At 50.5% G+C, this 25,815-nt stretch overlaps 2 protein-coding genes across 3 annotated transcripts in view; both read left to right on the forward strand.

Annotated features, from left to right (window-relative positions):
- Positions 1 to 14,953, forward strand: part of LOC139598307 (syntaxin-binding protein 4-like) — a 39,434-nt gene extending 24,481 nt beyond the window's left edge. The window contains exons 11-22 of one of the 2 annotated variants that reach the window (XM_071444535.1): positions 774 to 846; positions 3,764 to 3,861; positions 5,443 to 5,539; positions 7,522 to 7,649; positions 8,139 to 8,231; positions 8,714 to 8,779; positions 8,879 to 9,067; positions 9,516 to 9,632; positions 10,755 to 10,804; positions 11,656 to 11,786; positions 13,043 to 13,100; positions 13,863 to 14,953. In XM_071444535.1, the coding sequence (XP_071300636.1) occupies positions 774 to 846; positions 3,764 to 3,861; positions 5,443 to 5,539; positions 7,522 to 7,649; positions 8,139 to 8,231; positions 8,714 to 8,779; positions 8,879 to 9,067; positions 9,516 to 9,632; positions 10,755 to 10,804; positions 11,656 to 11,786; positions 13,043 to 13,100; positions 13,863 to 13,965 (1,203 nt within the window). In that variant the 3' untranslated portion in view covers positions 13,966 to 14,953. The remainder of the gene's footprint in view (positions 1 to 773; positions 847 to 3,763; positions 3,862 to 5,442; positions 5,540 to 7,521; positions 7,650 to 8,138; positions 8,232 to 8,713; positions 8,780 to 8,878; positions 9,068 to 9,515; positions 9,633 to 10,754; positions 10,805 to 11,655; positions 11,787 to 13,042; positions 13,101 to 13,862) is intronic. The other variant, XM_071444536.1, reaches the window with a different exon arrangement.
- A 6,238-nt stretch (positions 14,954 to 21,191) lies between these two features.
- The window catches only part of SEC14L5 (SEC14 like lipid binding 5), a 38,810-nt gene continuing 34,186 nt past the window's right edge, over positions 21,192 to 25,815 (forward strand). Inside the window, exons 1-2 of the mRNA XM_071444537.1 lie at positions 21,192 to 21,277; positions 24,931 to 25,036. The gene's annotated coding sequence lies outside the window, so the exon portion shown is untranslated. The remainder of the gene's footprint in view (positions 21,278 to 24,930; positions 25,037 to 25,815) is intronic.

Consider the following 25,815-nt stretch of genomic DNA (forward strand, 5'->3'; position numbering starts at 1 on the left):
GCCCTAGAAAGGCACCAGAGCCCCTGGAGCTGTGGCTGGGTGCTGTGGTTAGACCCTCACCCCCAGCTTGTGTGGTGCTGTGCACTTGTATGAAATCTCACCATTGTCTGGACTGAAATGGCTGGACTGGATGGCTCCTTTCCTCACTTTGCTGCTGAAAGATGGAGCTTCTAATGAAGTCTGGACTTCCAGACCAGGGAAAGAGTGCCCAGGCAGGTGTGCTGCCTGTCTGTCTGTCCTCACACCAGTCCTGTGCCCTCTTGGCACCCAAGTCCCCAGCTGGGTCACAGCTCTCTTGGTGGTGCTCACCCTCAGATTATTTTTCCCTCTTCCTTGTGCTTTCAGCCATGACCTAGCACACAAGGAAAGGTGTGAACTGATCTCAGCTTCCTGCCCTGCTCACTGGGATAATTATGGGTTTGGGCTAAATATTACACCTGGCTGTGGCCAGACTTGGGACCTCCCTGCTGGATTGGATGCAGAGCTTCAGGGAGATCCTCTGTGGAGAAACCAGGCAAGGCCAAAACCAGCCCCAGCACTCAAGCACAGTTACAGAAAGGACAGAACTGTTTGTGTGTGACCAGAGGTTTTGGGGTGGCTCAGCCTGTGCCAGGTGCTTCCAGAGAAACCCCTGGAATCTCTTTAGGCCCACCTGCACAAGGGATGTATGTGGTGCCCTCATGGCTCTGCCTTGAACTCAATCTCCTGCTCATTATTTACAGCAACAGATTCTCCTTAGCAACTGTCTGTGCCATTTTGTCTTGTTTTTCTAGAATAGACGTGAAAATCCTTTTCCTGTGCCTTCTTTGTCTCCAGACATTTGCCCACCAGAGCTCACAGTCTCAGGTGAGTCCTGCTCAACCATTCTCTTTGTGAGGGTGACAAACAGCTGTGGCTCCTCAGAGCTGAGGAAATTACAGAATCACAGAATGGATTGCCTTGAAAGGGACCTTAAAGCCCAGCCCATCCCACCCCTGCCATGGCAGGGACACCTCCCACTGTCCCAGGCTGCTCCAAGCCCTGCCCAGCCTGGCCTTGGGCACTGCCAGGGATCCAGGGGCAGCCCCAGCTGCTCTGGGCACCCTGTGCCAGGGCCTGCCCACCCTCCCAGGGAACAATTCCTAATTCCCAATATCCCATCCAGCCCTGCTCTCTGGCAGTGTAAAGCCATTCCTCTTGTCCTATCACCACATTTTCTATCAGTGTTTCTACTGCTGGAGTGGAATTTAATGGGGTGATAGTGACACTCAGCCTGCTCAGAGAGAGGGCAGGCAGCAGCTTGGTTTACTCAGTGAGTAGTAATTATGTCCATGTTTGCCCATAGTAGCAAAACTCTTCACTAAGGCATTCAAGGACTGAGGTATTCAAGAAGACAAATTCCTCCACTCTCAGCCTGTGGTTCACTTGCAGCAGTGGCTTTGCCCACCCCAGACATGCAGCAGGTTCCCCACAGGCCACATTCCCTCCTGGGGGGAATGGGGGCTCTTGGACACACAGCATAAAAGCAGCCAGGTGGAGAGTTGGGATATACACAGCAACCCTGGGCTCTGAACAGGCTTTGAGGATGCCCTCAATTGGCCAAACTGGGAAATGGCTTAGATGTTAAATAAATCAGATTTGTCTCTACATCCAAACTTCATCCAAGTTTTTGCTTATTTTTCCATTCTGTGTTTCATCTTTATGCTCTGGGTCTCCTGACCTCTTACCTTTTGTGGAGAGAACCACTCTGTTCATCCAACAGTGTGGCAGCAATGGGGGTTGAACCTGAATCACCCTGCAGCTTCCCAAATCCCTTAATACTATTGAGGAAACCTCAATAATCCCCAGAGCCCAGGGAGACAACCTCCACAAGGTACCCCATACCCTTGTGAGAGGAAGATTACTCCTGCCCTGAGGGAAAGATGAACTTTCCCAACAAATCCTGAACAAGTGCTGCCCACCATTCTTGCAGCCTCAAATCCAACAGCCCTTCCTTCCCTGGGACATTGGCTCTGCTTACAAATCCCTGTGTCTTGCTGCAATTCCCCTCTGGAAGGCCAAGGGCAAGCCCTGGAGCTAAACTGTGTTTAGTCCATCCCTGGGACCAGCAGGAGATGGAGCAGCTGCTCCCAGGGATGCTTGCTCGCCTTGGGCAAGCTCAGCAGCTTCAGCTCTGTCTTCCATGCTGCCCTGGACAGGCCCTGGGATGGGGATGAGCTCTGTCCTCCCTTCCTGAGCACCCTGCAGGCGCCAGGGACACTCTCAGGTGGCCACCACGGACAGCCAGCCCTGGTGATGGGGACAGAGCAACCCAGTACCAGCAGTGACCTACCCATGGCCTGACTTAGCTGGGGATTTGATCACTCCAGGATTTGAATGTGGGATGCCAAGGAGGCTTTGTGTCAGTGTTGTCATCCATGGAGACAGACAGGCTCTGGAAGAACCACCAGGCTGGGAGCCTGGGCCAGGCAGTGCCTCTGTCTGGGTGCCTGATGGATGCCCTGGATATGGCTGTGTCCAGAGCTGACAGCAAAGGCACATGGAGCTAATCCTGATTAGCCATGGCTCCAAGGGTAATGGCTCTGCCCTTGAACTTGGAGAGGGAAGTGCTGCTGGCTGATCCAGCAAACCCATTTGCTGCCTCTTGCTGCTTCCCAGCTGCTGGCCTTAGCAGAGCAGATGGAGGCCTGGATTAGGAGGATTATGCAGCTCCTCTGCTACTCACTGCCTTCTCCTGGCACCTGGGCCCTGCCCCGATGGCCAGGAGGGTGAGGTGTGAGGGAGAAATGCTGCAGGATTCCAGAGGAGCTGTGGGACCTGGCACTACAGGCTCCCTGTCAAGTTATCCAGACCCAGGCAGCAACAGGAATTGCTCCCTGGGTAAATCTTGTGACTGGCACCAGAAGGACCCTTGTCACCTGGGCTGATGGTTTGAGGGTGGGCAGGGGCAGGCACAGACACTCTGCACCCTTCTGGAGTCTGGTTGGGTTCTTCAGGAGCAGTAACACCTCCTGCAGCCCTCCTCCATGGTTCCTTACAGGCAAGGGTTAATCATAATTGTGATTAGGTGGGACTCCCTCCAGGAATGGAGGGGCAGGACTGGACTTTTGTGCTCTGGACCTTTTCAGCTGTGCAGCAGTGCTGGCAATGCTGAGCCAGCTGTTGGCAGCTGGATCCTCCAGCTCATGACAACTTTTCACTAATTCAGCAGCTGCTGCCTCTGCCTCTCTCTGCCTCTGTGCCTGCCTCACAACACATGTGGCTGCTTCTACCCAAAAACCCTGCCTGCCCAGCTGAGGGGAAAAGGGCTCAAGGCTTTTTGCAGTCTTGGGGAGGGAAAAAAATCTCAGAGTGGTGCTTTTCCACATTACTTTTAATCTGTTCATTCCCATGGGTGTCAGGAATTCTTTCTGTTTTTTTTAATCAGAGTAGAACAAGAACCAGGCAGATTTCAATTAATTTTTCTCACAATTTACCATAACTCAAAGACTCCACAAAATTCTGTGATTGGAAATTTCCAAAGTGCTGGAAATTTTTTGCAGTTCTTTGTCCCTGGATGAAACATCTCACTTTAAACCATGCAGAAGCCCAGTTTCAGAAGGATTTCCCCCAGTATCCAGTCTCTCCAAGAGGGCCTAGTTCAGCCTTCCAGAGATGGTTTTAGTAAATCCTGGACTTGGATTTTTGCCCTGCTGCACACACTTTATACGAGAGATCTGAGTTTTGCTTTGCAGACACCTCTACCCAAGTTCTTCCCCGTTAATCTTTGGTTTTGATTTTTCAGCACCTGCTTCAGCTTCTAACTACAAAGCAGCTTCAGGCACCAAACCTAAAGTAGCCCTGGATCCCCATATCCGGCTCAAGGATGGAAAACTGGAACTGGTGAGTGGCAGGGTCCCTCTCCCCACAGCAAGGTCTCCTCCTTGTGCACTGTGCAGGAAATAGCCCAGCTTCAGCTGAGCTTGCTGGAGGCTGAGTCCAGCCTCTGAAGGTAAAGAGGGTGAAACATCCTGACTGTGTCCAAAGGGGCATTAAAACATCCCTTGGCTCATCTTGGCTATTTCTTGGTGCTCCATGAAGCTCCAGAAGCCTTTTCCTGGCAGCTGCCCCTCCCTTGGACATCATGCCATTGGCTAAGGTTGTGCCCTCCAAACTTTTGGTGCTGCTGTCACTGCTAGGGTGCCCTCAGGCAGGCTGGTGTGCGGGAGGGAAGGCTGAGACAGGAGTTATCGAGGAGCCATCCAGAACCGCTGATTCTTCCATCATTTTGTGGAGAACACACTCCATGGGCATGGAGCAGAGCTGCCCATGTGCTCACCGAGACCCTGGGGAGGGACAGGGTGCCTTGAGGGGCCGTGTCCCAGTCTGGCACCTTGGGCTCTTCCGGCGTTTGAGGGGGGACGTGGGGCCAGAGCCCTTTGTGCGAGGCCCCGATGTGACGAACATCTGCTGCCCCCCGACGGCAGCGCCGCGGAGCCGCTCTCCGAGCCCGCAATTCTGAAGCGGACCCAGGGTGGCATTCGCACAGCGACCTCTGCTCCTCAGGGGACAAAGCAGCTCCTCTGGCTGGCAGGAGCGCAGCGCTTTGCTTCCCCTTTCTAAGCTGTGGTAGCTGGGGGGTGACACCGACTGGCACGACCCGAGGTAGCTTTGGGGTGGCCAACCCCACCAATATCCCAAAGTCAGGGAGCCTGCAGCAGGGCCTTGCTCGGGGGGTGGGCAGAGGAACGGGACAGCAGAGGGACCCCAGGGCCTTGGTGCTGGTGCTGGGAAGGTGAGCGAGGATCCCTCCGAGCCCCTTCCCAGGGAATTTCCAGGAGCAGCTGTGAGCAGGAGCTGTGAGTGCAGCCTGGCACTCGAGCGTTTCACTCAGGCTTGTTCCCAGAGTCTGCTGAGCTCGACTTTGTCTTTTAAAAGCTTTCAGTTGCTGCTGCCAGCAGGGAAGTGGGGCTTGCACAGGCTTATCTGCTTCTGTGTGCTGCCCTGAGGTTGAACTGATAAATATCAGTAGAAGTTAGGGCATCAGGAGTAATGAGAGGGCAAAACATGCTGTGGAGGAGCAAAATGTTTGAATGTCTCCTCTCTCCATGAGAAACACTCTGTTAATAGCTTTTATCTTCCTGGTCCCAAACACAATTTCTGAGCAGTAAGAGAAAGGAGAGGTTGAGCTCTTGGCAGCTGAGTCTTGCTGAAACTCCACTGGTTTTTGATAAAAGTCCTGAAAACTCACTGGAGCTGCAAATGTGGTTGCAGATAAAATGTTCTTGGAGGGATGTGAACCTGTGTTCAGGAACAGACATTTCTGTACATGTGCAGCAAAGGAGAGACTGCAAATCCAATCCAAGCCTGTTCCTTTGGGAGATGCTGCCTGGAGAAACCCAGCACCAAGTCTTCCCAGTGCTTATCCCAAAGAATTGCTTTTCCAGTATTTTTCTTTTTAAAGGCTCCTTGTTTCTGCTCAAGGTTCTGCAGTACCTTGGTCTGGATGTGACCGAGGAGAAGAAGAGGCAGCTCCGGCAGAGCCTGACCACGGACTCACAGGGGACTGTGGCCTATGGAGGTGAGCAGGAGCTCTGCCCAGGGGGATCTGACATTTCTGTGCAGCTTCACTGGCAGCTAAAAAGGGAAAAAGGGACATAAATGGCTGGTGAGACACCTGCCTGGGTAGGGATAGAGCCTATAAAGAGGGGAAGTCACAAACACAAAAGAAGGTATTCTGTTAGAATCATGGAATCCTGGAATGGGTTGGGTAGGAAGGGACCTCAAAATTCATCTCATTCCACCAGACACCTTCCACTATCCCAGGCTGCTCCAAGCCCTGTCCAAGAGGACACTTCCAGGGATGGATCAGCCACAGCTTCACTGTGAAACCTGTGCCAGGGCCCCACTGCCCTCATAGGGAAGAATTTCTTCCTAACATCTAATCTAAACCTACTCTTTGTCCGTTTAAAGCCATTCCCATTGCCCTATCATAGTTAAAATCAGACTAAAAGAAAGTTGGTGCAAGAATTTACTTTCCTTAAAATCCCAGCTTTCCTAGCAGGAACTGGCCAGAGGAGACACACAAAATGAAAGCCAGTTCTGCTTTCTGTGGCCTTCCAGAGCATGGCTGACCTACAGGGTCTGATCCCCAGAAGGCTTTCAGCAAAAATCCAAAACCATCAGCAATGTCCCCAGCAGAGAGAACAGTCACAAGGCATCTGGATCAATGTTTTGTGCAGAGGGAGGGATGGGACACAGAACCACAGCCCTCTCCTATGAGTGACTGGAGTTGTACTTTGTGGAAACAGAAATGAGGATGACTGGGGGTATTTAGCAAATGTGCTGCTTTTGCAGACTCTGGCTCCTGCTGCAGCCCAGGGACCGTCCAGGACAGGCTTCAAGGTGGGATCATGAAGTTCAACAAGGCCAAGTGCATGTACTGCACCTGGGTCAGGGCAGCTGCAAGAACAAATCCAAGCTGGGAGAGAAGGGATGGAAAGCAGCAGTGGGAGAGGATTTGGGGTGTTGGAGGATGAGAGCTGGACCTGCCCTGGCTGTGAGCACCCAGAAACCCCCCTGGGCTGGGCTGAGCCCCAGTGTGAGCAGCAGGAGGGGGGATTCTGCCCCCCCAGGTGAGACCCCACCTGCAGAGCTGCATCCTCCAGCTTGGGGGCACCTCAGAGCCCCTTGCAGGGCCTGAAGGGGCTCCAGGAGAGCTGCAGAGGGACTGGGGACAAGGCATGGAGGGACAGGACACAGGGAATGGCTCCCACTGCCAGAGGGCAGGGCTGGATGGGATATTGGGAATTAGGAATTGTTCCCTGTGAGGGTGGGCAGGCCCTGGCACAGGGTGCCCAGAGCAGCTGGGGCTGCCCCTGGATCCCTGGCAGTGCCCAAGGCCAAGCTGGGCAGGGCTTGGAGCAGCCTGGGACAGTGGGAGGTGTCCCTGCCATGGCAGGGGATGGAATAAGATCATCTTTATGGTCCCTTTGTGCCCAAACCATTCCATGTTCTCTGATTCTGTGACTGGAAGCTCTGGGACCCTGGTGCCACATCCCTGATGGTCCCCACCTGTCCCACACAGCCCCTTCTGCTGTGCCTTCCTTCATGTCTGAAAGCAAAATTAATGTGGATTTTCAAACTTGTAAATTTAACATCTTTTCTAAGTACTGAACTCACTGAGTTGTGTTTTGTTTAAATCAGCAACATGAGAAATGGTCAGCAGGTGCCTTTTGTCAGGGAAATGTGGGTTTAGCTTAAAATTTTAAAACTTTCAGAACCACAGTCGTGAAAACTCCCCTGTGAAAATATCTGGGGTTTTCTGGGTTTTAAAAATGTATTTTTTTTCAGTTGGATAAGGAACAGGAGTCTAATAAAGGCTGTCAACAACTCATTTCAGCTTGATGGGACTGCTGACAAACCCAGGATTATTAGGGAAACCTGTCTGGCATCTCTAAACCCTGCTTGGCACCAGTGGATGGCCCTGAAATCAGTGGCATTTTCTCCTAACCCACAGCAATTTTCTCTTTTAACCTGGTAAAAACTGCTTGTTTCTCACAGATGTTCTCCAAGCACTCAGGGATCTGATGCAGGAGGAGCTGGACGAGGCTGGTCTGGATTCCAGCTCTGTGCTCTTCACTCAGCACGAAGTGGCCAATTTGCTGGATACATCAGCTTTTCACTCCCTGGTCAGTCACCCCAAAGCTCTGCTACATTGAATCCATGGATCTTCCACATGAAATCCATGGAATTCTGAGATGGGAAAAGCTAAATTACAATTTTCTGGTTGTTCTAGAGTTAGAAAGACAAAGCAGAACTATTAATTAATCATTTTTAATAGAAAATTCTATAAAATACCTCAAACTTCTCATTTTTAATAAGGAAATAAGAGTATCTATGGGATAATATGAGGAAATAGCCTGGCAGCTATGCAGAAGGAGAAATAGCCATAATTAATCAGTTCTAAGTAATTTCATTTGGTTCACAAAGTGAAAATTCACTCTAGCTCAGCCATATCAGCAATGATGGGGATCAGAGAGTAAAATTCTGTGGGGCAAAATGAACCATGCTGGAGCTGAATTATTTAATGTGCCTTTTGATCTATTGCATTGAAATGCTGCCTCCTTTTTTAGGTGATTTTGATTCAATGTGTGATGAGTCTGTCCCTCTCCTTGCAGACCTTTGACTCTCTCAACTGCAATGGCAGTGAGGACCTGGAGCAGCTGCAGCTGGAGATGAGGGATCTGCGGCACGAAGTCCGCAGGCTGAAGGTTCAGAGCAGATTTCTTGGCTGGGGTGTTCTGCTGTAGCTCTCTGTGGGGCTAATGGGGTGGCCTGTCCCTCTGGAGAAGTCACCAGTTTGCATTCTGTGCATTCCTCGTCACACAGGAGCCTCTCACCCTCCACTCTCCTTAATTGCCTCTTTCTCGCTCTCAACCTCAAAGGAAAACTTATTTGTACTCAAAGCATGCAGTCCCTTCTCAGCAGGGAGTTAACATATTTAAAAAGCAGCTCTCATTAAGAATTCCAGTGTGTGATTAACAGAAGCAGCACCTGTCCTCTCACCCTCACCTGGCTGTGAGCACCTCAGCTGTGTCCAGGTGGAATTCTGCAGGTCACAGCTCTAAAAGCTCTCCCTGTGGGGGGACAAAGTGCACAGAACTTCTGTAAAATAATATTCTGGTGAGTAGGGGCATTCTAGAAAATGTGCTGTCATTTGTTGCTTCTAATCTGGTGAAAATATTTCCCACAGTGTCTCCTGAGAGAAGTGGAGAGCAGCAAGAAGTTGATGGAGGATGAGCTTCAGAGGCTGAACCAAGTTAGTGGAGGGATTTCTGGGGTGCTGGGGTGGGTTTGGGGTGGGTTTGGCAGCTGAGGGGGATGTGGTGTGCTCATCAGAAGTTCCTGGTGCTTGCAGAAGGCGCTGGGGTTCCTGTCCGAGAACCGGAGCCTGCACAGCAAACTGCAGATGGCCGAGGTGGTGCAGAGACAGGCCCACAGTGCCGAGCAGGACTACGAGGAAGTGATCCACCTGCTGGAGGCTGAGATTGCAGAACTGAAGATGCAGCTGGCAGGGAAAAAGGCAAAGCATGTCTCTGAAATAGAGGTAATGCAACCCCCTGGAAAAACCCACAACACTTCAGACTCTTCTTCTGTGGGTTCATAGAGTCAGGGAATGATTTGGGCCAGAAGAGATCATAAAGCTCATCTCATTCCAGCCCCCTGCCACGGGCAGGGACTCCTTCCACTGTCCCAGGTTGTTCCAAGCCCCATCCAACCAGACCTTGGACACTTCTGGGGTGGGGCAGCCACAACTAAGGTTACCCTCCTTCTATTTACACAGGAGAAAATGAAATAGCACATAGACCATTTGCTGTGTGGGACCACAAGGCCAACACAGTCTCTGCATCTGTGTTATAATTTGCATAACTTCCACTGTCCCTTCCCAAAGGACACTGCCTTTGCTCATAGCAAATGCCACAAACTGTTGTTTCCAAAAGCCAAGGCTGGAGCATCACCACCCCCTTTCTCCTCCTGCTGTGTCCCTGTGTCAGGAGGACATCCTGGAGCTGAGGAGGCAGCTGTCCCTGGCTGATGGCCAGCTACGAAAATCCGAAGTGTCCCGGAAGCGCCTGGAGATCTGCAATAGGAAACTGCTCCTGTTTGTGCAGGTGAGGTGTGCACCTGCCCACTGCTGCAGCATCACCACGGCCTCTTTCCTTCAGGGTGCTTTTGCAAGTCCAATCAACTTCCTGCTCCATAAGCAAGAGGAGCTTTTTTCCCTCTCTCACCTGAAAAAGTCACTGTCTGTTGGTTAGGAGGAAGCAGGGAATGAGCTCAGATCTCCTCATACCCCTGGGAGCAATGCAAACTCCATGGTGCAGGTTTTGCTGGTGGCTCTGCTCTTCCTGGCTCCCTGTGCTGAGGCTGTCAAAATCATCCATGCTCACCTTCCCTTGCTATAGCTCTATAAATAGGAACCTGGAGAGTGGCTTTGCTCTTCCAGAGCTTTTCCCCCCGGATTTCCTGCAAAATCTCACAGTTTAGTCTTTCAATTGGCAGGTTTTCCACTTCATTCCCTGTATTGGGAACACCAGTATGTGTAATTAATGAACTGGCCAGCATGGGAAGCATTAGTAGTCAGTGTATCTGCTATGGCTACTGGTGGCCTGTCCCAAGAACTCCTGAAATCAAGCAGAAACAGTGGAGCAAAAGGAAATGTAGAGACTGTGTCCTCTGCTCCGGAGAAGGAAGAATTAAATGCCTCCAGAGCTTCAGCACTATGTGCTAGAGTCTGTGCAGTTTGGGGTCAGACTTTGGCAATATATCTCACTTGACCCCAGGGTCAAACATCACAGGATTTCGAGCACTGGAGCAAAATGTCTTCCTTTTCCCTCCACCCCTCAGTAGTGTTGGAGAAGTGCATGGTAATGAGAGCTTACACGTGCAGGTCCAGCCCAGGAGCCAGGGGTTGCTGGCAGCCATGATCACTGAAATGCAGCCTGCAAATTATTCCTTGGAAGAGGATTTTTGTGTTGCATTTCATGTATTTTAGCAGTGGTATTAAAATGCAGAATTCAGATGTGTCTGTAAATTCATGAATGCTGCCTGAGCTGCAAAAGGCCTTGAGATATTTGCTTCAAGGGCAATGAATAAGCAGAAGCTGATTACTGTCATATTAAATCTGATCATCAGGAAAAACCCATGGGGTTTGTTCTCAGGAATTATTCATTCCTACAAGTTTGAAACCCTTTTTCTTTTTTCTTTTTTTTTTTTTTTCTGTTGCATGACAGAACATTTACAAGGTCCTGAGCACACACAGTCATTTACCAGATGAGAAAAGGTAGGAGATGGCTTCTGGGAATGGTGAACAGCAACATGAAATGTCCTTTTCTGACCTTTCTCTGGGGAAGGTGCTTCACACGTAACCTACCCAGAGTTTCTAAACATACTTTCACTTTGCAAGTGAAACCATGGGAGAAAGATGATCTGGAGGCTGCTGGTGGGTTGGTGCTGGGGGACTTGGGCCTCTGTTCAGGCTTTTTTTGGGAGTGAGGAGCTGAAACTCAGCTTGGGTTAAATTGCTCTTGTCAGCAGAGACCCCAAGCAGGTTGTTTCAGAGCAGCAGAGTTTTGACCCACCTGCTTTTCCAAACATAAACCAGGTTTTGGCTCCAGGACCACATCCTTTTATCAGCAGTTAGAGCAGACAAAGTGTAAGCAAGGAGCTTTCCAGACTCTCAGCTGCATAAATGGCTGCAGAAACAGAGCTCAGGCTTCTGGACTCCCCTCCAACCCAAGCCTATCTCCTATCCCTTGGGCATAAATGTATCACAAGTCTGTGTGTGTTTTTAACTGATTAAATCATTGAAAAGTCACTGTCCCATCGATAATGACCAGTCCCTTTAAAAGCCAGTTTTTAAGAGGGCTGGAAATCAGTTTTTAAGTTTCCAAGTTGGTTATTTCTAATATAATGCGGGGGGAATGCTTTTGACAAATTCTAAAGAATACTTTGCTATTTTTCTGTAACAAAGCAATGCAAGTGTGTCTAACAGACACTTGAATGCGGAGGGATGGAGATGCAACCCCCCAAACACACAGAATTTATGTAGCAGATCCTTCCTGAGAGGCTGGCCAGGATTGTCAATGCCCATTCTCTGATAGAAGTATTGATGGCACTTTCCGTATTTATAAGCGTCAACCATGAGACAGAAGAGGATAAAACAGATGCAGTCTCAGACACATCTCTTCCACCTTCAGATCTTGTTGACCTTTTGCTATCAGAAGCTAAAGAACTGTTAGCACCAATCCTCTCCAACAAGGACGGTAAGCACTAAATTAACTGCAGAAAGCTGAATCCCAGCAAGTCTCAGGGATCTCTGCCAGTGTTATTGGCAGTTTCCAGCACCTTCCATATTTTTCCATACCAGTTGAGCCTCCCTGACTCTCTCATGCTCACTGAGATGTAATTACCCTATATCCATGTGACTCATCTGTGGATCTGCAATGCAGACTCACAGGGTATGGAGTCAAAGACTTGTGCCCAGGGCCAGAGGAAAGGTGTTTATCCAGGGGAAAACCCCTGACAGGCAGGAGGAGAGTTTCACAGAATCACTGAAATGCTGGTTGAAAGGGACTGCTGGAGATCAGACCTTCTGCTCCAGGTAGAGCCATCCCACCAGAAGGGATCTGCGGTGGGTTTAGCCAGCCAGGATGGAGATCCACAGCCTTCCTGGATGGTGTTCCCTCACTGCTCTGTGACAAAGATCTTCCCAGCACCCAGCCTGAGCTCCCCCAGGGGCAGCCTGTGGCCTCTGCCCCCAGTTACACCGGCTGCACTGCCAAAAACATCTCAGCTCCACAGCCTTTAATTTCCCCTGACGTAGCAGTGGGGGCTGTGGAGTTGCCTCCTGGCCTCCTCTTTGCCAGGCTAAATAAGCCCAGCTCCCTCAGCCCTCCCCAGCCTCTCCCTACAGGCCTGGGGCTTCCCTTGCTGGATCCTGTCCAGTTCCCCAACAGCTTTAAACCCAGGATCCAAACTTTCCTTCTGCCATCCAGGTACCATTACAGCAATGCTGAGCAGAAGGGAACAGTCACCTCCCGTTTCCTTGGAGTAAAAACCAGCCATGCTCCCTTTTCCTCACATCTGTGAGCAAACCAGGGAACAGGCATCCAGCTCCATGGGAGTCTGGATTGGCTTTCCCAGTCTGGGACTCTGAGCTGGTCCATAAGCCATAGACCTTTCTTGGTGGCAATTATTTGACACTGCTTGTCTCTTCCCCCACAAAATGAGTGTCTGACCTCCTCAGTGTCATGTCCAGGTGAATGCACAGCCCCAAACAGGTGCCCAGTCCTTGCTCTTTGATGCTATTCACCAGCTCAGTGTGGCCACAGCCCAGCACTGGCTTTGTCTCAAAGCACAAGACACAAAGAAGTAATTGCAGCCTTTCAGGAGCACCTCTGGTTTATGAGTGCTGTCAGCGTTTTCTGAGCTCCTGCCCCATTTAAATGTGCATTATCATAATGCAGCAGCATTGGCATGTTCTCTGCACTAACACTTGGCTCTGTGCTTCCATCTGCAGCTCTGCCATGGGACAGGGACCAGTGCCTGCCTGCTGAAGGAATCCCAAATTACAAGGAGTAGGTGTCAAAACTGCTGTGGTCTGTAATTTGGACAACACAGATACTAAAAATTCCTGTTAGTTTTGTTGGGGGGTTTTAACCAAAACTGTTGCTTGATGACTTTTGATCAGACAGTCTAGGAGAGGCCTCCAGATGGCCATGACAGAGAAATACTGTGAAATTCCTAGACAGAAAGAGGCTTCCTGCCCTGCATGGTGTGAATTCCTGGATTTCTCTTTTGCTTTATAAAATGCTGGTTTTCCTTCAGGCCAGATGGGAATTTGTGGTTCTGTGGCTTGTCTAGCCAGCATTTTTATAGCACACTCTGTGTAAGGGAAAAAGCATCACTGAATATGTTTTTTTTTATGCTGTGATACTGAGATGCTGTGAAGCTCCAGACAAGGAAAGCAGGTTGACTTGGCTTTGTTTGGACCTTAAACTGTTAAATTTCCCTGAAACCTCTTAAACTGCTTGTATTTAACAGAGCCATTTCCTAAAGTTATCTGAAAGGGCACTTTGAGACCTGAATATCTCCTGCTGCTTTCTTAGCTTAACTCAACCTGAAGATCTGCCAGCATGGTTTTTTGTTTAGGTACAAAGTACCCATTTGCAAATTATAATTTCAAGGTTATGAAAAGCATTTTCAGACAAAAAGGCGGCCTGCACAGTCTAACCAGGCAAGATCTGTGGCTGCTTCTTCTTTCCTAAATAATGAGTGCTATAATAATTACCCTCTGTGTCCTTCTGCCAAACTACCTAAGGCATATTTCTCCTTTTCAGTCACCTTCATCAGAAGACCACGTGGCCCCCTCCTGCAGGCCAGACCAAGAGTGACCAACCACAGCCACCAAGCCCCACAGAACTGCCTAAGAAGTCGACATAAATATCCCATGGCTTGGTGGTGCTCTGAACCATGGCCATCCATCCCATGGGGGTTGGGAAAGACACCCCCCAGGCACCTCAGCTTCCAGGCCAAGCAGACTGAGAACAAGCTTTCTGACACAAGAATCATTCTTCCTAACTATCCAAGACTTCTTCAGCAACCTCCCCTGCGTGTCTACCTCTGAGTTATCGTACAAGGCTTTTTGCTCACGGTTTTGCAGCTTTATAGGAAAAATATTCTCATGAGGCTACAGAGGCCTGGATTTCTGTGGCAGCCTTTTAGAGCTTGTATTCTGGGTAGCATGAATGTACCTGAGGGACTCAGGGGTCTCCAACAGATCCCTTTTGGTATTTCAGATGAAAAACCAAAGTCTATTTAGTGACTGTAATCAAAGCAGCTTAATCCCTAGTGTCCTAGTTGTCTTGGGATAGGTATTTCTCTTTTTATTCTTTTTGTATAGCTTATCCCAGCTGCAGTGCTTGGAGTGGGAAGCAGCAGCTCAGGCAGTTGTTGGCCAGAGTGCAGGACAGGCAGCAGGGTGCTCTGGTCACAGCGTGGACAGCGAGCCCTCCCTGGAACGTGGCAGGACATAGTGGGCATAGTGAACATAGCTCAGTAAAGGTCCCTGGTGTCACTGGGAAGTGAGATCCACGTGATGCAAGACTGGGACAGCAGTGGATGGGGATCAGATCTGAGATGGGCAGAGGTGTGGAAAATAAAATGGAAACACTCCTCACAAGGAGTTTGCTCTCTGGGTTCTGATTGCAGCTGCTGCGTTCAGCATCTCACAGACAAAGACACAGCCTGAGACCATTTTTCCTCCCTTTTATTTTGGCAGCTCCTGGGGAGATGCATTGAGAAGTTGCAGGAAAATGGGGTACAATCTGGCTTTTACAAATAATTTGTTAAGATTACTTCAAATCTTCTTTGTGGGGGTTCAAAGCATGTGGATTCTTTATTGTTTAAATTAAAGGCTTAGGCAAAATCATGACCCTCACCAGCATCTCCTGCATTCGAGGTATCACTGCACTGCCAAACCAGCAACTGTGTGGTGGAATATATCACATAAATAACCAGTCTGAAATTCTGGGTAAGCTTAATTTCATAGCTTGGGGTAAATCAAATCTTGGAAGTGCATACCTCAGAATATAAATTAAAGGACTTCTTTTAAAAGGAGACATAATCCTTTGGACTGCTTACAAGGAATATTCCCAGGAAGGAGAAAATATTCATCTTGGGATATCCTGTTTAATAGCTCATTCCCCAGTGCTCTCTGCTGTGATGGAATGATAGCAAATCCTGGTGTTACCTGTGGGTTTGGCCCTAGAGCTTTGTTCTCATCTCCTGTGTTACACAGACAGGGAAAGAGGCACACACAGCAAAATCCAGTCTCACCAGTCTGGTGTACCCTGGCTCTGGAAAAACACCTCCAGTTCCCCTGGGGTTACCCAGCAGATCCCAATCTGCCCCTGGCAGGGTCTCTCCAAAAGCATTTGGCTGGAGGTGGCATCCCAGGGAGATGTTTCCAGCCCCTGCTTGTCACACTTGTCAGGGAACAGCACAAACAGGATTTTGGGAAGGAGCATGTCTTGGGTTGTGCTGTGTTATTTCATATACCCAATGTCACTTGAGACACCTGGGAGAAAAGGGCAAAGTTATGGGGGAAACATACCTGTTTAGGCTGCACTTAATCAGCTAGAAAATCAACAATCTGTTGTGGAAATCCATGGAAGTTTCAATACCATCTCTGACAGTCATGGAATTGAGTCATTTTCTCAAAATACAAGTTCTGAACTCCACCTCCTTGAGTGTTCGAAAGGCACAGAACAGGACTGTCCCAGCAGGGACCAGCTACATGGCCTGAAAGAGAAACTCTTGATGCTGCTTCCACAGTCTGTATTATTCCATAGATGTGTATTTAAGGTCCCAAGAAAGAAGATTTTGTATTAAAGCATCACAGTGGGTGAGGGTTTGGATGAAATTGTGTGGTTGGTGCTGGCACCTGGCAAAGGGTGGAAAGAAGGGGATGCTGCTCCAAGGCTGCTGTATTTGGGGTCTCCTGAGCTGTCTGTTTCCAAAAGAGCTGGGAAGTTCTCAACCTTTAAAATTTAAATTTAATAATAATAATTTAAATTTTCAACCTCTGAGGCACAGAGCCTCAACAGCTCTGTGCTCTCAGCTTACTGGCTCTGGAAAGGAAATCCTCCATGATCCCATCAGCCACTGGAGAGCCTCACGTCAAACAAGGATCAAGCACTGCATGCTTCCCAAAGCTCTTATGTTTCTCAGCTGGTTTCCAGTATTTCCTCTGAATTTACCATATTCCTGTGCCTTTGCTCCAAGCCCAGCAGAGCTCCCTCTCTGTTAACCCTGCTGTTCCAACACCACCTCTGCAGAGCAGTGCTCAGAGCTAAGCTCTGACAGGAGCTGTGCTCCTGGAGGTGACACCGATTTTGGTGACCCAGAAGAGCAAACCTGTGTCAGGCTTTACTCCCAGGCAAGGGGAATCAGGCAGAGCTCAGCAAGGCACAGGGTGACATCTCCTCACAGAACTACCAAGAGGCAAAAGGGGAAATGCATAAAGGAACAAACAGCACAGAAAGAGAAGTTATTTAAATAGGGTGTTCTTTATTCATACAGAGCCTGTCTAGCACTCTACAAGAGAGCTGAATTCTGGGTTAATTTGCAATACTTTGGGCTTGCTTGTAAGGTTGTGGAGATGTGCTGCTGTCACAATGTGCTGTGTTTGTCTCAGAGAATGTGCCTTGGAGGGTCCCAGAATGACTGCACAGAAATGAGAAGGAGTATTTGTGATAAAAATGAGACCTGAATGGTATTAGATCATCCTGAGTGGCCTTCCAGATCCTGAAGGGATCCTACACAAAAGATGGAGGGGGACTTTTTACAAGAACATGTAGTAACAGGACAAAGGAGAATTCTTCACACTGGCAGAGAGCAGGTTTAGATTAGATATCAGGAAAAACTTTCTTGTGAGGGTGGTGGGGCCGTGGCACAGAGAAGCCATGGCTGCCCAGCCCTGGAAGTGCCCAAGGCCAGCTTGGATGGGGCTTGGAGCAGGTGGATGGTGGAAGGTGTCCCTGCCCATGGCAGGGAGTGGAACTGGATGAGCTTTAAGGTCTCTTCCAGCCCAAACCATTCTGGGTTTCCATGATTCTATGATAGGCTGGAATATGGCAAATATTTTATGAGCCAAAATGCAGAGAGACCCCCATAAACAGAGCATGTGATAAACTCAAAAAGATGAATTTAAAGAGCATCAGTGGGATCAGCTGTTGAGCTGGAAGCTTTGGGGGTTAAATATTAGTGATGTGATGGGTTTATTTTGTATTTCTCTTATGCAAAGCAGAAATTCAGCTCTTAGCTGCTGGTGGGTCAGAGAGTGGGAGCCCCCTGTGGCTCACAAACCAAACCAAACCAAGATTGGAGCATCCATTTCAGAAGCTGCAGAAGCGGGGAAGGCGGGGCAGGGAGCCCCAGCATTGTCCTGGAAGGTGAATGTAGCAGAGCCATTAGCACAGTGCTCATCTGCAGTCCCACGGGAAAGGAACCCAACCTCAGCCTGCTGCTCTCCAGTTTCATCTCTGCCACCTCGCTGGGTGACCTTGGGCAGCACATTTCATCTCAGCTTTGCACCAAAACCAAACGGGACTGAGAGAGGCACAGGCAAGGCAAAGGCCAAAGGGATCCACGGGGTGCGGGGCAACCTCCTGGCGCCAGGGGGTCAGTGAGGGCTGTGGGGTCCGGTACTGCTGCTCTGCTTGCAGTCAAGAAAGCCGCAATATTTCACCTTTTCCTGCCTCTCAGAACAGCAGATCCAGCTTTTGCTCAGCTCTGGTGAAACAGAGCGAGAGGAAGTGTTAAAAGGTGTCTTTAGCGAGGTGTGGAGGTGCAGAGTGAGCTCCAGCCCAGAACGGTGCAGGGGTGGAGGCTGCTGTGTCCATCCCAGCGCTGGAGGTGTGTGGGGAGCCTCTTCTTCCTCCCAGCTCCACTGTGACACCTGGACTGCAGCCCACGTTTGGAGAGTGGAATTCACCTCCACGCTGCTTAAATGGGCTCTAAAAGGCAGGTGAACTTTACTGCTGAATTTTTAAAGCAAGCCTTTAATGTTTAACCAGTGCTGATTTTCTAAGGGCTGCTGGACAGCAGCTCCTCAGAGCGACACTGCAGGAAGGGCTGGGCTGGAGGTGTGAAGCTGCCTTTGCCTTTGCCTTTCCCTTTTCCCTCAGGGATCCTCCCCCTGCTCAGGGCTGAGTTACCCCAGCACCTCCATCACAACCCACTGAATTTTCTGGCCTTGCTGACTGCAGCTTTGCCACAAACCTCCTTTGCAAGTTCTTTCAGCTGCTTTCCTAATAAGGTAAATAGGAATAACAATACCATGAACAATCCCTACAAGCTTTTTCCTGCACGTGATGTCCCAATGCACTTGAATTGCTGTTGAATTTTTTAATTTATGCCACCAGATGAGGAAGAGAAGCTGAGACAAAAGCAGAATTTGAAGTGAAATGCCCTTGTAAAGGGGGAAGTGGAGGCTGAATGATATCTCCAGACCAGATGCCCTTCCTGGAAGACATTCTCCTTTCTAAGTGCAGGAGTTCCTGGGCTGGGCTGCTGGGGGGTGAGAACTTCTTTCTGAGGAGCTCCCATGATAAAAAGCTGAGGGTCAGTGCCAGCCCTTGAGGCTAACACCCTGTCCTGGTAGGTGGGAGGACAGTCAGGGCCCTTGGGAATGCCCTGGAGAGTTGGCCCCTTGTCAGGGGAAAAGGCAGCCCAGTGCCACTGGAAAATGCCAAGGTGACCTTCTGGCAGCAGGAGAAAACAAGTGTTGGAAAATAGGAATTATGGTCAGGGCTGCACAGCAGAGAAAAAGATGGATTGGGACTCACAAAATCCAGCTTTTATGACCTGACCAAAAGGGAAACAACCACAATTAGGGCACAAAGCAGTTACAGGCTGGTGTAAATTCTGTAGCATGAAGATGGAAATAGTGCTTTATTTTTTCTTCTGTTTTCTCTGAGGAAATTTAGCAGTAAATGAGGAACAGGAGAGACATACAACTTCTTTAAAAAAGAAAGTTGCTTTGTGATGGTAAATTCAGAATATTTATTTGTAAATAAATACATTTTTTTTATTCTGAATATATATTTATAAAGTAGATATTGCAGACCTTGAGTAACTTTGTGTCTTTTGATGTCAAGTTGTGCTGCAAAGGTCTTTAGGAAAAGTGCTCTGGCTCCACAGGCACTGGGAGCTCTGACATTTGATGGTCAATGGTTGTTTTTGAGCAGTGTCAGGCTGGTCTCCTCAGTCTGAGATAGCAGAGCATTTCAGGAAATATTGCTAAACAGAAATAGCACTGCAGCTTCCTGAAATGCCTGCCCTGATAAGGGGACACTCCACAGCTGGAAGTGATAAGGAGGCAGGAAAAGACAAAGCAGCAGTAAATGTGATGTTACTTCAATTCCAGCAGGCAAAGGGGCACCTGGTCCTTAGGGAGAACCTGAAAGGAGACTCTGAAGGTGCAAAACATTCCCCAGGCTGTGTCCCACACCCCTCTCCTCCACCAGTCTTGGTGCCACACGCCTCTCCTGCCTCAGGACCAGGAGTGCTGCTCAGGCACTCTTTGACACCCCAAAGTTGGACAGCATTGGCACCATTTCCTCCACAGAGCCACGGCCCCAAGGACTGTCACTGAATGGTGACAACTGCCCAGCACATGGCCTGACAAACAGGGGCCACTCACCCTGAGCTGCAAAGCCCCCAGGATTCAGCAAACACTGCACAGGCTTTCAGAGTGGTGGGAGAGGGGAAGCTGAGGGGTGAGGATGCCTCCCAGTGTCCTTCTCAGTGTCACTTGTCTGGGTGATCCCCTGGTACCTCATCACAGAGTACAGTTAGGGGAATATTTGCTCAAGGAGTGGGTTCACCGGTGTGTAATAAATCATGTAATAAATCAAACAATAATACAGTGTATGGAATATTAATCCCAATATTTCCGGGTGGGACATGCCTGGGCCCATCTGACCCTTGCTGCTGGGCCAAAGGCGGCAGCTGTGATGTTTCACCTCAGAGGCACCTTTGGCCAGCTGGATCCTGCAGCTAGGCACTCAGAACAAATCCAGGCATAGTAGAAACTCAGTTTACCTCTGGTGGAAAAGGTTCAGGCGACGGTAAAGAGAGAAAGGAGAGAATTCTGCTGTAGAGTTTTAATCCAGAGTTTATTCCAGGATGACAGACCTCTGAATCTTGTAACAGCTCCCAACAGAATCCAGACCGCATGGTCCCGTCCCCTTTTAAGCCCAGGGACAGGGGGAGGGGAACGCAGAGGTTGGCACACCTGGGGGGTTGGGATAGGTGAAACAGGAAATGGCACCACACTGCAACATCAGTGCAGTGATAGAGTAAAGGGCTCAGGTGAGCAGGTCCCTTTGCTCTGATATACCCTGGGAAGAGCAGGATTAGATTGTGTTTGGGAGCTGTGGCTCTGCCTCCTCCTGCCCTGACCCAAGAAGGTTCCTCCTCCTCCTCAAGGGCAGGTGCCAGCTGGGGGAGACTCACAGAAACACGGAATACCCTGAATTTAAAGGGTCCCATCAGCATCATCCAGTCCAACACAGCCCTGCACAGGACACTCCAACAATCCCACCCTGTGCCCGAGAGCGTTGTCCAAGCACTCCTGGAGCTCAGGCAGGGTTGTTGCTGTGACCCCCCTGTGGGGTGGGGTGAGCCTATCTCCACACACAGCCCTCGTTATTCTCCTTTTCTGCCCACATGAGATCCCACCTGGAGACGTGCCCGGGGCTTGAGTCCTCAGCAAAAGGACACGGAGCTGCCGGAGCGAGTCCAGAGGAGGCAGCAGGATGACCAGAGGGATGGAGCAGCTCTGCTGTGGGGACAGCCTGGGGGAGCTGGGGGTGTTCACCTGGAGAAGGCTCGACGGAGACTTCAGGGCCCTTTCCAGTGCCTAAAGGGGCTCCAGGAGATCTGGAGAGGGACTTGGGACAGGGGATGGAATGAGAGGCCAAGGGGGAAGGGCAGCGTTCGGTGGGACATGGGGCAGCGCCGTCCCCTCACGGCCAGACCCGCCCGCCCCTCAGCGAGATGGCGGCGGGGGGCGCGGGGGGGCCGCACGTGCGGGGGGCGGGGCCTGCCCGCGCCCCCGCAGCACAATGGACAGCGCCCTGCGGGGGCGGGGCCGCGCGGGGGGCGGGGCCGGCAGGGGGCGGGGCCGTCGCAGCCGCGGGAGCCGCCGAGAGCGGGATGGGTCCGGCCGGGCTGCGCCGCGCCCGCGGTGAGGGGGAGCGGGACGGGCGGGAGGGGAGCCGGGGGCTGGGCTCGGGAATCTCTGGGTGTGGGGGACGGGAGGCGGCCGCGGTGAGCAGCGCTCTCCGGGGGTCCCTCGGGGCCGCCGTGTGAGGGAGGGGCGGGAGGGAGGGTGGGTGTGAGGCTTTTCCTGCCTCGCGTGTCTGGCCGGGTGCGTCGTGAGGCAGCGGAGCGGGGGCGGTGGGTGGGTGTGGGGGCGCCGGGAGCCGCTCTCCTTCGGACACGGGAAGCCGAGAGGGAAATTTTAGTTATAATCCTGTAGGATCAGGGAAGGAGCCGGTGAAGATCGGGGTGGCTGGGGATCCCTTGGGGTCTAAGGACAAAATGCAGCGGTTCTGGAGTTGTCGGGTCGGTGGTGCCGGGGGTCGCTCCCGGCGGGACCCCGGCGCCAGCCCCAGCCGCGCCAGAGAGCCGGGCACGTCGAGCTCCCTGGAGCTCGGGGTTAACAGATCCACCCTGGAACTCACCCTGAAGTATTTCTAAACTCAAAGGGTGACCCTGGTCAATGGCTGTTAAGTGCATTGATGGATTTAACAGGTTGCCCAGAGAAGCTGTTGCTGCCCCATCTCTGGAAGTGCCCAAGGCCAGGCTGGACGGGGTTTGGAGCAGCCTGGGGTGATGGGGCTGGAACGAGATGGGAAAGGTCCCCTCCAAACCATTCTGTGATTCCATGTTTTCAAGTCAGTTTCAAGGTGAACCAAGTATATTCTCTGGGTCACTTGGCTAAACTCCTCCAAGCAGTAAAATTGGTCTGTAGATGATGAGAAAAAAAACGTGCTTGTGTTGCTGGCACCACTTGTCTGGTGGGGCTGATGACAGCCAGCCTCTGTTAAAGGAAAATACAGCTGCAGACTTAAGGCACGCTGCAGCAGTTTGCTGGTGCTTTGTTGTACTGTCAAGTGAGCTTCTGCCTGGCTCTGCTCTTGATTTACATGTTAAACTGAAGCATGGGGTCCTTGGCAGAAGAAGGATGTGAACTTGTTGAAGTGGGTCCAGGGGAGCCCATGGAGATGCCCCAAGGGCTGGAGCCCCTCTGCTCTGGAGCCAGGCTGGGAGAGCTGGGGGTGCTCACCTGGAGAGGAGAAGGCTCCAGGGACACCTCAGAGCCCCTTGCAGGGCCTAAAGGGGCTCCAGGAGAGCTGGAGAGGGACTGGGGACAAGGGATGGAGGGGGATGAAGCCCTTGCACAGGTAACCCAGAGGAGCTGTGGCTGCTCCATCCCTGGAAATGTTCAAGGGGCTTGGAGCAGCCTGGGATAGTGGAACGTGTCCCTGTCCAGTGCAGGGGGGGAAACAGGACAGGCTTTAAGGTCCCTTCCAACCCAGACCATTCCAGGATTCTGTGTCTCCTACTCTTAAATTGTGTTTGAGAATTGAACTATTTCCTACACTGGATGGATAAATGGATGTGGTATGACTTCCTGTGGAGTAGTAAGGTGAAGAATGAGGGGTTTACTTCAGGAATGCTTATCTCCTGCTGCAGGCTGGCAAATAGCAGAGAGTTAATGTATTGCTGTGCATAAAAGTTCCATGGTGATTCTTTGGTGAGAAAATTACCTTATGAGATGGATGTGTGGAAATATTGGGCATGGAGCTTGTTGTGATACACACATGGAAGAGAAACAGCTCTGAGAGCAGAGTGCTGGACACTGTTCCCTCTCCTTCTTCCCCTCAGCCAAAAAGACTGTTCCTATTGTGTGGTCAGGAATGTATACATGTTGTTGTTTGGGTGTTTGTGTTGCTTGTCTTTGGTTTTGATCCAGCCAGGACTCCAGGTACCTCTGGCAGGTGTAGGAGCAGTGCCCAGGCTCCACCTCAACACAGTGACCTGCACCCTCCATGCTGCCTCACCTGCTCCAGAGGTGTTTCTCAGGGGCAAGATTAAGCCCTGCCTGAGCAGATGTCTGCTTCTAAAAACTGGTAAAGATTTATTCTGGCACCATTCTGCCTTGAGTCTTCCTTATATCAAGCTTCAAGAGACTTGTTCTTAAGTTCTTAGGTGAAAAAGCTCTAATAAATATCCTACAGCTTGGTACTGTGTTGTTATTCTGTGTGTAAAGCAACAATTACAATATATCCCTAAGTGAAAGGGGCCCCAGGCAGAGGAAATGTCACACACCTTTCACTCCACCTTTCTCTAGGAGGCAGGAGGAAAGAATGCAGCCCTGTGGATTCCCCTTTTCTAACTGGAAATATCAGCTTAGCTGGGTGCCACAGCTGGCTTTCACGTGGTGTAATGGTATTTCAGGAAGTCAAGAATCCTGCTATTTTCAGCAGTTCTTTGTCAAAAACAAAACAAAAAACCCTGCTCATTTCTCTTCAAGATGAAAAGCAGCCACCACAGGTGGGAGAAGTTAATAAAGTCACTTGCTGCCAGTTCCACATCCAAGAGGCAGCCCCAGTGTGCAAGGAGCTGAGTGAGTTCTGTGCCTGGCTGAGAAGCAGGGGCAGGGGGTTTGATTCAGGGATTTCTGTGGATTTAATCTATACACTCATTTCTGATTTCCAACCATCTGGCTGTATTCTGTTGAGTAAGCTGCTCCTACAAAGAGTAGAATAGAAGTCAAACATATGGAAAATCCCTCAGGTGTGCAGTGGGTGATTCTGGATGAGAAGGAAACACCCAGTCACTGTCACTGCCTGTCCCTGTGCTGCATGTAGTGATGTATAGGCCTGGCTCCTGTGTTGGGGGAGCTTTGCACATGGGGGGTGCTCCACTGCTTCTTCAGAATCCATTTCTCTGGAATGCTCTCAGAGTTACAGCAGGTGCCATCAGGGGTCCATATCCCACCTCCCTCCCTGGAGCTCCCAGCAGGTGGATCCCAAGTGTGTAATGAGATCTCTCTGCTTGGCTCACAGAGGAGTTGCTGTGTGGGCTGGAGCAAAGGAGGTGCCCAGGGGGCTGAGGCTCCCAGGGCTCAGTGCTGTTGGCACAGTGTGCCAGAGGATGCTTTGGGAAATGTGGTGGCTGCTGCTGTTTGCTGTGTTCATCTGTGCAAGAACTGAAATACTTTTAATACCTACTTGGGATGGGTAGGGTTGCTATTATTGGGATGATTGTTAGTAGCCAGATTTGTTGCTTCAATGCATTGATGACTCCAACCTCTGAGCTTTTATCAACTACTCTGGGCTTGGCCAGCTGGGATTCTGCCTTTTTCCTGGTGTTTCCCCACGGATGCTCCAGGTGTGCCTCCACCTGTGGATTGGGGTTTCTCTGGGGTCATGCTACAGTTCAGTGGGTCACTGCTCTTCACCTGAGTTGTCTTCCCTAATATGTTTTTTTTAGCCAGATGCAAATAGGAAGTTGAGCAGGGAGCCTGGGCCACTGTAGAGCTGGGAGGATGTTTGAGGAGCAGATAAACTCTCTGGTTGGGTGGTTTCTTTCTGGTGGTTGAACATACCTGTTTATAATTGGAGTGGAACACAAGATGAATTTAAAAACACATCTGTCTTTGGTGCTAAAGCCCTGGGAAGATGCACTCTTGAGCTAGCATGGCCCAGATGCCCAAAGGTAACACCTGGGACTTATTGTCCTCATCAGTGCTAATCATCATCTTCAGCTGGGTGTGCCAAGCACCCACCTTTCACTGCCTTTTCTGACGGTTTTTTCCTTTTTTTCCAGGACTTACAGCAGGAGTCCCTGTTGCTTTGAGAAGCACAATGACCATCTCACAGCTCTGTTTGGAGGAGAGGGCATAGAAAGTCTGCTGCCACTGCACTCTCCCAAGGTAGGAAAGATTTCTAGGGCAGGTGTGAGTTACCAGCTGTCATTCTTCCACAGCTTCCTGTGGGTGTAATAGTCACTGGCTCTTTTCTCCAGCCTTCCCTTAGCTGGAGGAGCAAAGGGACAATAAACCTGTGGCAGTTGGGTGCAGCAGCTGCAGGAGCAGTGGCTCTGTCCAGATAGCACAGTTATGGCTGCTGAGCTACAGCTTGTGCCATCCCACTGTTCTGTGGCTGGTGCCTCTGTTTCTGGTGCCTCTGTGGGTGATTCTAGACTGGTCTGTCTTGAGCCTTCCTGCTGTGGAGGTTTCTGACCTTCTCCTGCCAAGGTGCAGGAATTCCTGGTGTAGGAGGTGAGGTCAGAATAAGCAAGATCCCAGCTAAATGTGCTTGAGGAGGCTTCTCCCACTCTGTGCTCACAGGAGGGTCCCTGCCCAGCCTAATCATGTTACAGGTCATGTTCCAAGGTGCCCTGTCCTGTGCCTCTTGGCTCGGGTGTCTGATACCTGATAGCAGCCAGGGCTTCCTGGGATGTGCTTGTCCTGCTCCTCTCGCTGCACTCTGGGTTGGATGCTCTGCTGGGAGTTTCTCTCTGCACTGACTGGCTTGGCATGGACTGGCTTTTAGCCCCAGTGAGACTGAGAGACCCAGCAAGCCCTGACCTTTGCTGCTTGGGTAATGTGATCCTCTGCAGAGGAACTGTCTGATCACTGGGCCCTATTTCTCCAAAAATCCCCCATTCTCAGGTACTCAAACTTTTCAAGTCCTTTTTCCCTCGCCCTTG

The sequence above is a fragment of the Agelaius tricolor genome, unplaced genomic scaffold (genome assembly GCF_023055355.1).
Source record: "Agelaius tricolor isolate 1412-34295 unplaced genomic scaffold, bAgeTri1.0.p SCAF_19, whole genome shotgun sequence".
Lineage (NCBI taxonomy): Eukaryota > Metazoa > Chordata > Aves > Passeriformes > Icteridae > Agelaius > Agelaius tricolor.